This window comes from Akebia trifoliata, chromosome 11 (genome assembly GCF_017979445.1).
Source record: "Akebia trifoliata isolate Shusen 1 chromosome 11, ASM1797944v1, whole genome shotgun sequence".
Classification (NCBI taxonomy): domain Eukaryota; kingdom Viridiplantae; phylum Streptophyta; class Magnoliopsida; order Ranunculales; family Lardizabalaceae; genus Akebia; species Akebia trifoliata.
This window is the reverse complement of record NC_141385.1, coordinates 38,299,934-38,313,388: the sequence shown is the minus strand read 5'-3', so window position 1 is coordinate 38,313,388 and position 13,455 is coordinate 38,299,934. Positions and strand designations below refer to the sequence as shown.

General features: G+C 35.5%; 1 protein-coding gene across 1 annotated transcript; it reads left to right on the top strand.

Moving 5' to 3' along the window:
* The first annotated feature begins 2,103 nt into the window (after positions 1-2,103).
* On the top strand, positions 2,104-5,018 carry LOC147391535 (G-type lectin S-receptor-like serine/threonine-protein kinase LECRK3). Its single transcript, XM_086459402.1, has one exon. The coding sequence runs from the start codon at positions 2,464-2,466 to the stop codon at positions 4,837-4,839; it is 2,376 nt and encodes a 791-aa protein (XP_086315528.1). The 5' UTR covers positions 2,104-2,463; the 3' UTR covers positions 4,840-5,018.
* Positions 5,019-13,455: the final 8,437 nt, after the last annotated feature.

Below are 13,455 nucleotides of genomic sequence, written 5' to 3'. Positions count from 1 at the left end.
GTGGAATACTTTTAGACCCCTATCTCTAGATCATTTGCTCCACCTCTTTGTGAATCATCAATCAGGCAGGTTTTGAATTTGTGGGTCCACTAGGATAGAGTGCCACGTGGTAATTTTATGAGTTTTAATTGTCTAACCAAGCTAAAAATAAGAGTCGCGTTATTGATGCCCTCCGTATTCGCTGGGCCAATTCAAAGTTTTTTATTTTATTTTAAGGAAATTACATTTTTATCCTTCTTCATATACCAACCATCTTCTACATCTATTGATCAAAAAATTCGAACCATCTTCTCTATCCATTCTCTCATTCTTTGCCACCACTACTTCTCTCTCCTTCAATCTTCTTATTCTTCATATTCATCAACTTTTGAATTTTGTGAGAGGTTGAATCAATGAAGATTAGTTTTTAGGATTTTTTTTTCTTTCAAAAATCTTATTTTTTATTTTTATTTTATTTTATTTTTGCATTTAATCATCAAAGAAGATGGAAAAATCATTATTAAAATATTCATAACGACGATTTTGAATTGAAGAACTCAGAGTTTTTTTTACAGATTTTATTTGGTTGGTTTAGATCAAACTTGTTTTAGCCAATTCAGTGGACGCCTATTGATTTTTTTTTTTCATTCTTGTGTAAGCTTAATACTTTCAATCGCGTCTACCGAATCTATTTTGTAATGTTCGATAGTAAGTTAAGTCCGACATGATACTTATCGAATATTCTAAAATAAGTTCTGTCTGAACCTATTGAACAATATTTATAATAATAAAAGAAATCTATAAATGCTTCGGTAGGTGCCCACGGATTCAATTTTGTAATGTTCAATAAGAACTAATGTTCGGTAAGATACTTACTGAATCGAATAAAATAAATTTGACCTAAACTTATCGAACAAAATCTATCAAAAAACTCCGAGTTCTTTGATTCGAAAACGTCGTTTTAAAGATTTTAATAATGATTTTTTCATCTTTGAAGATTTAATGTAAAAAAAAAAATAGAAGAAAAATCAAAGAAATAAGATTATTGAAAAAACAACCTTAAAACCATTACTCCATTGATTCAACCTCTCACAAAACTCAAAAAAAGATGAATAAGATGAAGAAGAACAAGAACAAGAAGATTGAGAGAGATGTAAATGGTGGAGAAGAATGAGATAATGAATAGAGAAGATGATTGAGATTTTTATATTGTAGATAGATAGATAGATGGAGAAGATAGTGGGTGTGTGGAGTAATTTGATGAGGGTATTACTGTAAATTTTTTTGAACTTAAATGGGTAAGAAGAGCATATATGGTGGGTACTAGTAAAAAAAACCTTGTGATTTGCTTAACAATGGAATAGCAAAAAAAATTGAGCATATATGAGGTATCTATTTGTGGGCATGGTTTCAAATCTCATCCATGACTAAGATGACTCCCTCTCGGTATTTGTTTAATAACGATTGAGATAGTGTATATGAATCATCTCGCACAATGTCTTACTTGACTTGGACAATATTTTGAAAATCTTGATTAAATTGGAAAAACTTGACTGAGTCAAGCTTTTTTTTTTTTTAATATATATTTTTTTTTAAATTAAAACAAATGTCTTTATAATTTAAATATTTTTCATTTAAATGAAAATATGAACTTATGACTACTAATCTTCTAATCCACTTTACGTTACTGAAAAATTTATAATTATTACATATAAAAATATATATTAATAAATAATTATAAACAAGCGTTATTTAGATTGGTGGGGGTGATCAGAAGAAATACCAAGCTTTAAAACCATAGTTGTTCTGCCCTTTAATCCCCACCCACCCAACCAACAAAACTTGATTCCATGATGTAGAGATGGGAAGATGGTCAAAAAAGTTGACCGAAAATGCGTCTGAGTTTTAATAAGACATTGACATGTGGAGCAAATGCTGGGACCAGGAGATTGACTTGACTAATCTCGATTACAAGAAAATTCTGGCCCAGAAAAGAGACGTGTATGACACATCATGAAATGACTGGATAATTGTGGAAATCCAATACCAACTTGGAATATAGTAAGAGCAGAGAAGTATTCAAATCCTATCTTCTACACAATTAATGGCCATAGTTTGATCAAGAACTCCATTACCCTTTCAAAGATGAGCTGAGATTCTTATCTGGGTTTCTCTTTGATTTTCATTTCCCATTCATAATCTAGAGATACAATTCTCATCCCTAATTTAGCAAATCAGCTAAATTTGGCAGAATTTTTTTGTGTCTGAATTGTTCTCTTGGCATTTCAGGATTACAATTCACCTTTAGTAACAATCACCCCATAGGCTTCTTTGTTTTGCATTTCCCATTAAGATTCTAGAGAGATAATTCTCTATTTCTCACCTCTAATTTAGCAAGAGCAGCTAAATTTGGCAGAAAAATGTTCATCTGATTCTTCTCTTGGTTTCAAATTCAGATTTAGTAACAACCCCATAATTCCTTCAATGACTTCTCTGTTTCCTCATCTTCTTGGTCTCTTACTTCTACTGCTCCCTCTCTCCACTTTTTCTCAAACTTCCTGCAATTCTCTATCAACTCTTGATGCAAACCCATACTGCTCTTCGCCTTCCGGCGAATTCGCTTTTGGGTTCCATCCTATTCAAGGAGCAGATCACTTCTTGGTAGCTATCTGGTTTGCTAAAATTCAAGTAGAAAACATTGTTTGGACAGCAAATGGAGGTAACCCAGTGCAGAAAGGTTCCAAAATTGAATTAACATCCAATGGTGTTCTTGTCCTCAATGCTCCAAATGGTACACAACTTTGGAAGGCCGAACCCACAGACGGTACCCGAGCTACCTCCGCTGCTATGCTCGACACAGGAAACTTCGTGCTGAGGAGCCCACAATCCGATATCAATTGGCAAAGCTTTGCTGTACCAACAGACACAATCTTGCTTAACCAGACACTAGGCCTTGGCCTTGGTAGTAAACTCGTGTCTCGACGAACCAAGGACGACTACTCGACTGGAAGATTCGAGTTTATTCTACAAGATGATGGTAATCTTGTTATGTATCCCTTAGCTCGGCCTAAGGAAAACACTTACAATGCTTACTGGGCAAGCAATACTGTGGGTAATGGTTCAGCGGTGGTCTTCAACCAATCTGGCTATATTTATCTAAATCTAAAAAATGGGAGCCAATTCAACTGGACATCAGAGAGGTCAGTTTCAACAAGGGACTTCTACCATAGAGTCACCCTTGATTTTGATGGAGTTTTAAGGAAATACACATACCCAAAAACGTCCCCAAGCGCTGGGACTGAGTCATGGTCTGTGGCATGGTTTGAACCTGATAACATCTGCAATGCAAGTTTCGGGGATGTTGGGAGCGGAGTTTGCGGATTTAACAGCTACTGCAAATTAGATCAGGACCGGGCTGAGTGTATTTGCCCAGTTGGGTATACTCATTTGGATCCAGACAATACATTCAAAGGATGCGAACAAAACTTTGATCCACAGAGTTGTAGAATAGATGGATCAGGGATAACAGAAGGTTTTGTTATGCAGGGAATACTTAACACTGACTGGCCGACCTCAGACTATGAATGGTTTAAAGATGCAAACGAAGCTTGGTGCAGTGAAACTTGCTTGAATGATTGTCTCTGTGCAGTCGCGATCATCCGTGGAGGGGACTGCTGGTTTAAGAAGTTACCGCTGTCGAAAGGGAGGATGGATGCCAATGTTGGAGGAAAGGCTCTCATTAAGGTTGGCAATTCAAGTTCTTCAAAATGTATTTTTCAGAAGGAAGATAAAGACAATCGGATCCTGCTCGGATCGATTCTTTTAGGAAGCTCTGGGTTTCTGAACTTATTACTCATATTGGTAACTAGTTTGGCTATTTTCCATGGATCATACCGAAAGAAACAACTAAGAACACAGCCAAATCCAAGCATGATTGGAGTGAACCTAAGGTCTTTTACTTACAAAGAGCTTGAAGACGCAACAGATGGGTTCAAGGAAGAATTGGGCAGGGGTGCTTTTTCGACAGTTTATAAAGGGGTTCTAGAATCATATAATGGAAGTCTTGTTGCGGTTAAGAAGTTAGACAGATTGGCACAAGAAATCGACAAGGAATTTAAAAACGAAGTGAGTTCAATCGGCCAGACCAATCACAAGAATCTAGCCAAACTAGTCGGATTCTGTGACGAGGGCACCAACAGGATACTGGTATATGAGTTCATGAGAAATGGTTCCTTGGCAAGCTTCCTCTTTGGAGGTTCAAGGCCTGAGTGGTATCGAAGGATTCAAATAGCGTTTGGGATTGCTCGAGGGCTCACATATCTTCATGAAGAATGCAGCACCCAGATCATCCATTGTGACGTAAAGCCTCAAAACGTACTTTTAGATGACGCTTTTGTTGCACGAATTTCAGATTTTGGATTAGCGAAACTTTTGAAGAATGACCAGACTCGAACAAGTACGGGTATCAGAGGGACAAGAGGGTATGTCGCACCTGAGTGGTACAAGAACATGGCAATCACAGCTAAGGTGGATGTCTACAGTTTTGGCATCATGTTACTGGAGATCATTTGTTGTAGAAGAAATGCTGAATTTGAACTGGGGAATGAAGATGCAGTGATACTGTCAGAATGGGCTTATGATTGCTGTGTTGAAGGGAATCTCCACTTGTTAGTGGAGAATGATGAAGGAGCAAAGAATGATGACAGGAGGTTGCAAAGGCTGATCATGGTGGCTATTTGGTGTATTCAAGAGGATCCCTCCTTAAGGCCTACCATGAGAAAGGTGACACAGATGCTAGAAGGAGCTGTTGAAGTTTCCATGCCACCTGATCCTTTGTCCTTCATTAGCTCACTTGGATAAAATCTATAAGATTCTCCACAAATTTAAGCATCTCTACTACTCTCATATATTTTCTACGAAGCCTATGATGTTAGAGTAAATATGTTGAATGGTTTATAGTTTAGTTTCTTTATGGAGTTTGTATTGGCTTGCACATAAGTACCTAAATAACATAATGAAGTTGGTGATTTGGATCACAATCCTAACCTAGGTCCCCATTAAATCTATCATTTGCATCTGATCTATACTTTAGGATGAACTTTACCTATTGAGGTGGAATTAGATTTGATTTGTAATCAACTTTACCACAAAGTGAGTCGTAAGCTTAAAACATTTGATTATTATCATCGTCTACATCCTATTCAAACTACTAGTCGTATTTCACCATTTAACTATATCATGAACTATCCCTTTAGTCAAGGCATGTTCCTTCATATATTATCTTACTATTTTCATCCATGTCACTTTAGTCCTCTTGCCATTTTAGGATCTCCAAGTTACCCTGAAACACTCCTCATCAGTATTGTTGCCGGTTTGCTTTGCTCATTCCCAAAGCATCTCAAACTACTAAGCCTAATCCTATTGGACATATTTCTGAATTTTCACAAATATATTCATTTTTTTTCCTTTCCTAGTTTTAATTACCACTCAACGCCTCATCCTGCTAGGAATTTCACTTATTGTCTACAAAAGGGATCGAGAAAACTAAGTTGCAGATGCGTTGTCACGTCAATTTAAATAACCAATTGTTTCAGCAATATCAAGAGCTGTATGGGATGGAATAGACCATATATGAGCATCTTACAGCCAAGACCCATCACTGCAAGCGATACATCAGAAGCTTGAAAATAATGAGTCCATGAATTCCAAATATTCCCTCATCAAGGGTCTCCTACGTTACAACCATTGTGTAGTTCTAAGCCCCATATCTCCTATTTGCCAACAACTCATGTATGAGTCACATAACACAGCATCAGCGAGACATTCAGGGTTTAATAAGACCTATAAATGAATCCAACGCACTTTTTATTAGAGTTGCATGAAGAGTGATATTCAAAAATATGTAGCTGAGTGTGAGGTGTGCCAAAGAAATAAGACAGAAACTCTACTCTCTACGACCACTAGGAATCCTCCAACATTTACCTAATTGGTACTGGCAGATATCTCCCTGGATTTCATTGATGGGCTTCCTTAATCAAAAGGTAAAAGTGTTATTTTGTTGTAGACCGTCTCTCCAAATATGCACACTTCATAACCCTATCTCACCCATACACAACCTCAAAAGTGGCTTAAGTATTCATTGAAAATGTACTCAAACTACATTATGCTCCATCATCTATTTTTAGTGATCGAAACCCCATTTTCACTAGTAACTTTTGGAAGGAAATTTGGTGTTTGAATGGTATTATGTGTAAAATGAGTACTTCCTTCCACCCACAAACAGACTATCAAACGAAGATTGTTAATTGATGCATTGAAACCTACCTAAGATGTTTTGTAGGGACCAAGCCAAACCAATGGACTGAATAACACCTGATAAATACATGCATTATTATTATTTACCCTCAATTTATGGTGATTAATTAAAATATTAATTAAACATAATTAATTGAATTTTCATTTTTTGTATGTGTTGAAAGTTCCATGGGGAGAAAAAAGGTTAAATATGGATTTTTGGTGAAGAAAATTTACAAAAGGATGGAGGAGCAATTATGGTACAAGTTGAAAGAATGACTAAAGAAATAAAAGTTTCAAAAAAAAAAAAAACCAGGACAATCTCTATTTTATCTTATTCTAAAAAATCTCATATATCTCATATTTTGTCTTGAACGACAAATAGTAAAACGTCATAATCAGGCAGTTACCAAAGTTTTTGGTCCATTGGGCCCGGCCCATTCATCGTCTAAAGACTCCACTTGGGAAAAGTGGCATTTGTTGCAACAAAGATTCCCTGATTTCAACCCTTGAGGTCAAGCATTTCTTTAGGGAGTAGGGAATGTTATGCCCCAAGATTTGGATTTCAGATTTGATTTCGTGCCAAAATCTTATCGTAACTTCTTTTAGTTGTCATTTGTATAACGGTTGCCAATTTTCTCAAGATAGATAGCATATGCGTTTATGGTGGAATCAAATTTCCAATTCAACCAAAATGGTATAATGATTCTTCGACCTTTCAAGATTTCAAAATCGTGTTTTGAAGTTGTTTGAATCATAGATCTATTTCTTCTAGATACAAAACTGCACATTTTTTATGGGATTTGCAGTTGTGTAATTCAAGTAATTACAATATCAGCACTCTTCTAGAAGAAGTTGCCATTAAATTAGGAAGGGATGAATTTTCGTAAGGGTTGAAGTTTCAACTGTTGTGTAGCGAATTAACCTCCTTGTGGACTCTACAACTAAAACTAGTTTGACCCCTTCATGATGTTAGAAAAATTGGTATTGGAGAGAAGTTTGCCACACAATTGGAGGAGCAAAGTTTGATCACATTCCATACAAAAATCTGCCACGTGGAATAATTTAAGACTCTTATCATTTGCTCCACATCTTGGTGCACCACACAGTAAAAAGACTGACAGATGTCCATGTGTGATTTGCTTAACAGCTAAATAGCAAAACAAAAGTTGCACTTAAGAAAAGGGATGTGGATGTTGAACTGCAAAATTAAATCCTCACCCAAACGAAATTGACTCCTTGATGTTGATATATATACAAATAGAAATTGACTCTTTTATATATATATATATAAATTGAATCTTGATGTTGATTTTTTTTTTTAAAATTCTCTTGATGTTGATATATATCTATATATATGGGGACAATTCATGGGGCAATAATTATGACAAAATTTATGTCAATGGTATTTGTCTTACATGAGTTAGAAATTTTCAAATGGAGTGATTTTTATGGTGAAGATGATTTCCTCACCATAAATATCATGCTCACCAAAAATTAGTTCATTTCAAAACTTCTAACCCCATAAAAAATGGTTTACAAAAGAAATGATGGTCCACAATTCATCAATTTATAAATTAGGGTTAGAAGTTTTAGATTGGGTTGATTTTAGTGAGGATGATATCTCCTCACCATAGAGATCATCCTCACCAAAAATCAACTCATTACGAAACTTCTAATACCGTCAAAAGTGATTTACAAAAAAACATTATTATAGATTTTGTCACAATTATTCTCCCATGAACCGTCCTTTATCTATATATATGAGTCAGGATATGTAGATACATAAAGTTACTCATAAAGCTACAATGTCTTTTATCTTATATGGGTACAAAAATTCGGAATGGGCTGATTTTTTGTGAGGATCATATTAATAATGAAGAGATCATCCTCATCAAAAATCAGTCATTTTGAAAATTTTAACCCCATGTTTACAAGTTAAAAAATTTTAAATCATTCATTTTTTGTAAACCACTTTTGATAGAGTTAGAAGTTTTAGAATGGGCAAAATTTTTACAAGGATGATCTTCTCATCATAGAGATCATTCTCACAAAAAATCAACCTATTCCAAATCGTTTTACTTCATTTAAGAGAAAACACATTGTAATTTTATGAGTAATTTTTTAATTGTTTACGGATCCTGAACTTATATATCAGCCATGCCCATGTGTTTGACTTTTGCTTCTTTTGCATAAAATTTTATCTGTAAAAGGTGACCCAAAAACACGTCTGAACTTTATTAAAGATATTGACATTTTAAGCCTGTGGACCAAAATTTTGTCTCCATCAATACCAGCCAGATTACACTACAAGAAATTAGACGTATAACAACGAAAATTAGCGACAATCACCCCCTAGCCGTCGTAGTAGAGTAGCTACCGATAGCTTAGGGCCCGATTGATTCAGCTGCCTGAATCTGCTGTCAGCTTCTGCTGTTAGAATCTGTTGTCAGAATCTGCTGTCAGAATCTGAAACACTAAAAAGCTTGTTTGATAGAGCTTTTTAAAACTACTGTGCTGTCAGAATCTACTGTCAGAATCTGGTAATTATTGTTTGATACAGCTTCTAGAATCTGTTGTTTTAGAGTAAAATGACCAGAATACCCTTCAGGTTGATAGTGCACCCCGAATGCATCAAAAATTACCAGAATACCCCTATAAATATATAATTACAGTATATATATAAATATAATAAAATTATATAAAAAATTAAAAAAAATAATTGCTTTAATTTTAAAATGTTTATAATTCTAAAAAAAAATTTATAGAATTCTATAGAAATTTCGACAGCATCTCCTCTTAAAAATAGACATGAAAATTTTCCTGATAAACAAAATACCTGCATAATACGCAATTCAACATAATGTACGTAGAATGCATAAAAAATTATCAGAATACCCCTATAAATATATAATTACACTAAATATATATAATTACACAAAAAATTATCGGATTAGTGTACACCCAATCAGATGCATGACCTCCTATGACCCTTCAGCACAAGGTGTGCCTTAGGCACACTGCATAACAATCCTAGTTTAATACTTTTAATTGTGGGTTTCATACCGAAACATAAATAAAGTTTCTCTTTTCTCTTCATATCCACCACTGTCACAAAATTTGGTAAATTTTTCAGAAATTTTGGAAATATTCTGAGTAAGGAATCAACCAATTAAAACGGTGAATTAACAAATTGATCGGTAATTAGTACCCCCACCCTTTCAGCCTCAAAATTTTATCTTCTTCAACCTTCAAATATCGAGAACAAGATAGGTTTTTTAGAGAGGTTGAAGAAACCCAAAAAACATCATTTGTATAATCCCCAAATTCTTGGCTACTATGCCCAATAGTAATTGCTGAACCCGAACTTGGCTACTATGCCCAATAACAGATCTACAATAATACTATAGAATTTGGGTTTTTGTTTAAGAGAAATATAAACTTCGGTACTTCAAAATAAAATTTCCCACAAAACCACCAAGAAAGAATGAAATTCTTATCAATTCACACCTGCTAGCATCTAGTATAAGATATTCATGATAAATTTTGGATCAACTACAACCATAGCAACAAAGTTCAAATTCGAAAACTATTCAACAAGGAGTCAGTTTGATATCATTAGCATAAATCAAATAAAATTCAGAAGAAAAAAATTCATAGATTATAAAAATAACCTCCCTAAAAGCCCCATCTTGTCATTGTAAATTGATGGTACAATCTGAGCTGAAGTGGGATGGGTAGCAATTAATCGGCAACTCCCCGATTAATTCGTTGATTCTCCAATTTAATCAATCAGACCCTTATTCAGAGAAAATTTCAAATTTTCAGAAAAAACGCCAAATTTTGTAACAGTGGCTACAGAGCTAAAAAAACTGGGAACCTAAACACACATCAAAAATAAAAAAGTTAAAGAGCTTTTTAATTAGACTTAAAATCTCATAAGATCCATTCTAGATTAACATTCATGAATGTTCTAAGATCAACTGAAGTACTAAAAATTTGAATTAACAGATTCCCAAGAATACAATTCTCATAATTTCACAATTTTCATTCTAAATTAACCTAATTTAGCACTCAAACACACCCTGGATGAACAAAAACATGAAAATATACTCCTTTTTAAACTCTAGCTATGATTAGGGTTTGGAAGACAAATCTAAAAGTATGAGAGAAATCAAGCATACTGATCATACCAACTGCTACAGAGATCAAAAAAACCAAATTTGTTTCTGTAGAATTTCAGATATGATTTCAAAAAACAAAAACAAAATTAAAACCAAACCTTTCTAAAGAATTCTGAGCTTACTCAGAGATTGCAAAGAACCCTCATTCAAGAAAGAATCCTTTCGATAGGCAAATTCGAAACCCTAAGAATCAGAGACTTACCTAGATCGTTTTTTCGATCGCGAACGAGGTCGTCAATGGCATCGATCATGGTTGCCGTCGTTAAATGAAAACAGGGTCTTCGATGGGTTTAGGTTGAACGAAAACAACAGCATCGTCGATGGGTTTGGGTTGAACGAAGAGAGAGAGAGAGAGAGAGCGATGTGTGAGCTCTGTCGACAGAGAAGAGAAGAGAAGAAGAGAACAAAACAGGATGAGGGCGTTTGCGTCCTTTCATTTAAGCCGTTTTTCAGTCCTCGCTTCTCCCGCAAACGCGAAAAGAAAAAGCTCCTCAAACCCGCTTCACATATTTGCATTTCAAAACGCAATTTAGAGGTGCAAATTTCAAACTCACTTTGAGGTCGTGTTTGATTGAACTTCAAAACGCAGCTTCTCGCCGCAAACGCTGGAAAATCTGCGTTTTGAAGCGCAATCAATCGCCCCCTTACTAACTCATCCGTCGCTATGGTATTCTCTCGTTTGAGGTTCGAACAGTCTTTTTGCTGCCACCATCGCCTCTCTCTCATTTTTTTTTTATAACTCTCTCTGTCTCTCTCTCTCTTGGAGGTTCGAAGTGGTTGCTGCTACCATCGCCAAAAAATCCTACAAATCGGGTAAGAAATTTTTTTTTATTTTTTCTGTGATTCTTCTCTGTATTTTTGTATGTTGATTTTGGATTATCTCCAATTTCTCTTTCGTTTCTCGATCAGTGACCTCAGAATCTTCGCCACCATTGCCACAGTCTCAAACCCTAATTAAATTACATTAGGGTTTCGATTTTTGACTCACGTTGTGTGATTTTCGACAACAATCTAAGTTAGAGGGATGGATTCAACAAACCATTTCGATCTCAAAATAGCAGAAATTTCTCTTCTAGGTATGTGATTCTGCATTCGAAACCTACCTCTGTCACACTTAATTGAGCTTTAATGATTGGATTTCTTCATGATTTGTACCTTTTCCAGTTGAATTTGAACTCAGATATTGATTTTTTCTATCAAACCAATTAAATTGATGACATTATTGTCCTTGTGGCTGAATCTGTGATCTCGATTACGAATTCGAAGAGTTCGAACATGTATTTGAGTTTAGAGTGAAGTTTCTGGTTGGATTTTGATGCATTTGTTGTAAAGTTTAGAGTCTTTAAGTTCAAAATTGATTGTGAGAGTTTATTTGACTAGATTCGATTCAGTGTTGTCTTTCATTAAGTGGATGCTTTCTTAACTTGCATCATTAAGCCCCAGAACCATGCTTAATTTTTGTGTAAGAGCATGTTATCCATCTACAAATGAGGCATATGCAATTAATTGCAGAAACAAGGAAGACCTTTTTGTCTTCCTTTTTGTTTTGAGATATATTACTTCCAATACCTCAACCATGTGGAAGATCATTTATCACTTTCTTTATCTTGTTCATTCTCAAGCAGCAGTGATTCAAGGACAGAAGTCCAGCATCGTCACTGATTATACCTTGAAGGTGAGGAAAATTGTAATTTATTCATATATGACAGATAGAGCAATAGATGTTTATCCACGAAGCGGCCATGAATGTAACAGTTACTTGGGCTAGAAGTGTGTGGTGATACAATGGTAGGAGACAACATGAGGAGAGGGATTTTGGGAGGGCAGAAGAAGAGAGTGACCACAGTTGAGATGATATCAGATTTCGGGTGGGCAGAAGAAGAGAGTTACCACGGTCCTCGTGAGTCCATTCTCAAATTTTTCGAGGCAATGGGGTTCAAATGTCCGGAGAGGAAAGGCATAGCAGATTTCCTATAAGAGGTTTGGCTTCCTACGCCAATTTTTATTTATTTTTGGTGTGAGTGTGTAGAGGTGTCTCCACTTATTCACTCTTGCAAGCTAATTTGAAAGAATTGTGAAATTAGGCGACGTCGAGGAAAGATCAAAAGTAGTATTGGTATGTCAAAAAAGAACCATATTGCTACATTACCGTCAAGGAATTCTTACAAGCCTTCCGCTCGTTCCATGTTGGAAAAAGTCTACAATCTGAACTTTCTGTTCCTTATGACAAGTCCAAGTGTCATCCGGCAGCTCTCATAGGAAAAAAGTACGGCCTAACAAAGATGGAACTCTTTAAAGCCTGCTTCGACTGAGAAATTCTGTTGATGAAGAGGAGTGCATTCATCTTCATCTTTAAAACTATACAAGTGAGAAAATAAGACATATATAGTTGATGGTCATATTGTACTAAAATTCTCTTTCTTGACTTTGTGAACAACAGAGGACATATATAGTTGGTGGCTTTGGGGATATTGGGTATCTTCTCTAATGTACGCTCAGAATGCAATTGCAGTAAATGAGTTCCTAGCAAGTCGATGGAATATGGTATGCTTTAAGCATGAAAGGAATTTTAAGTTGGCAAATGTAGTTGCGAATATTAGTAGATGAAATTTGGAATAATTTGCAGGGCGGTGTGATGCTTCTCAAGCTTAAGGGGATATTTACGGACTAGAAATGGTACTGGATTGGAAATGTAGCCCTCTTTTTAAGTTTAATGTATTATGGTAATATTTGCATCAGGTTGCACCAAAGCCCTATGCTTTTATGCCATTTGGAAATGGGGTGCATTCATATCCTGGAAATGAGCTTGCCAAGCTGGAGATGCTTATCTTGGTCCACCATCTGGTCACCAAGTTCAGGTATGAAATAGACTACGGAGAGAAAATGGTGGATAGGTTCCACGGGTGTTAGATGAAAGCCCTGTCTTAGTGTCTCATGACCATGATTTACAAGTTGCAGATACAGCTTCTTGTCTCTGAAATTTTGGGTGTAGTAAAGG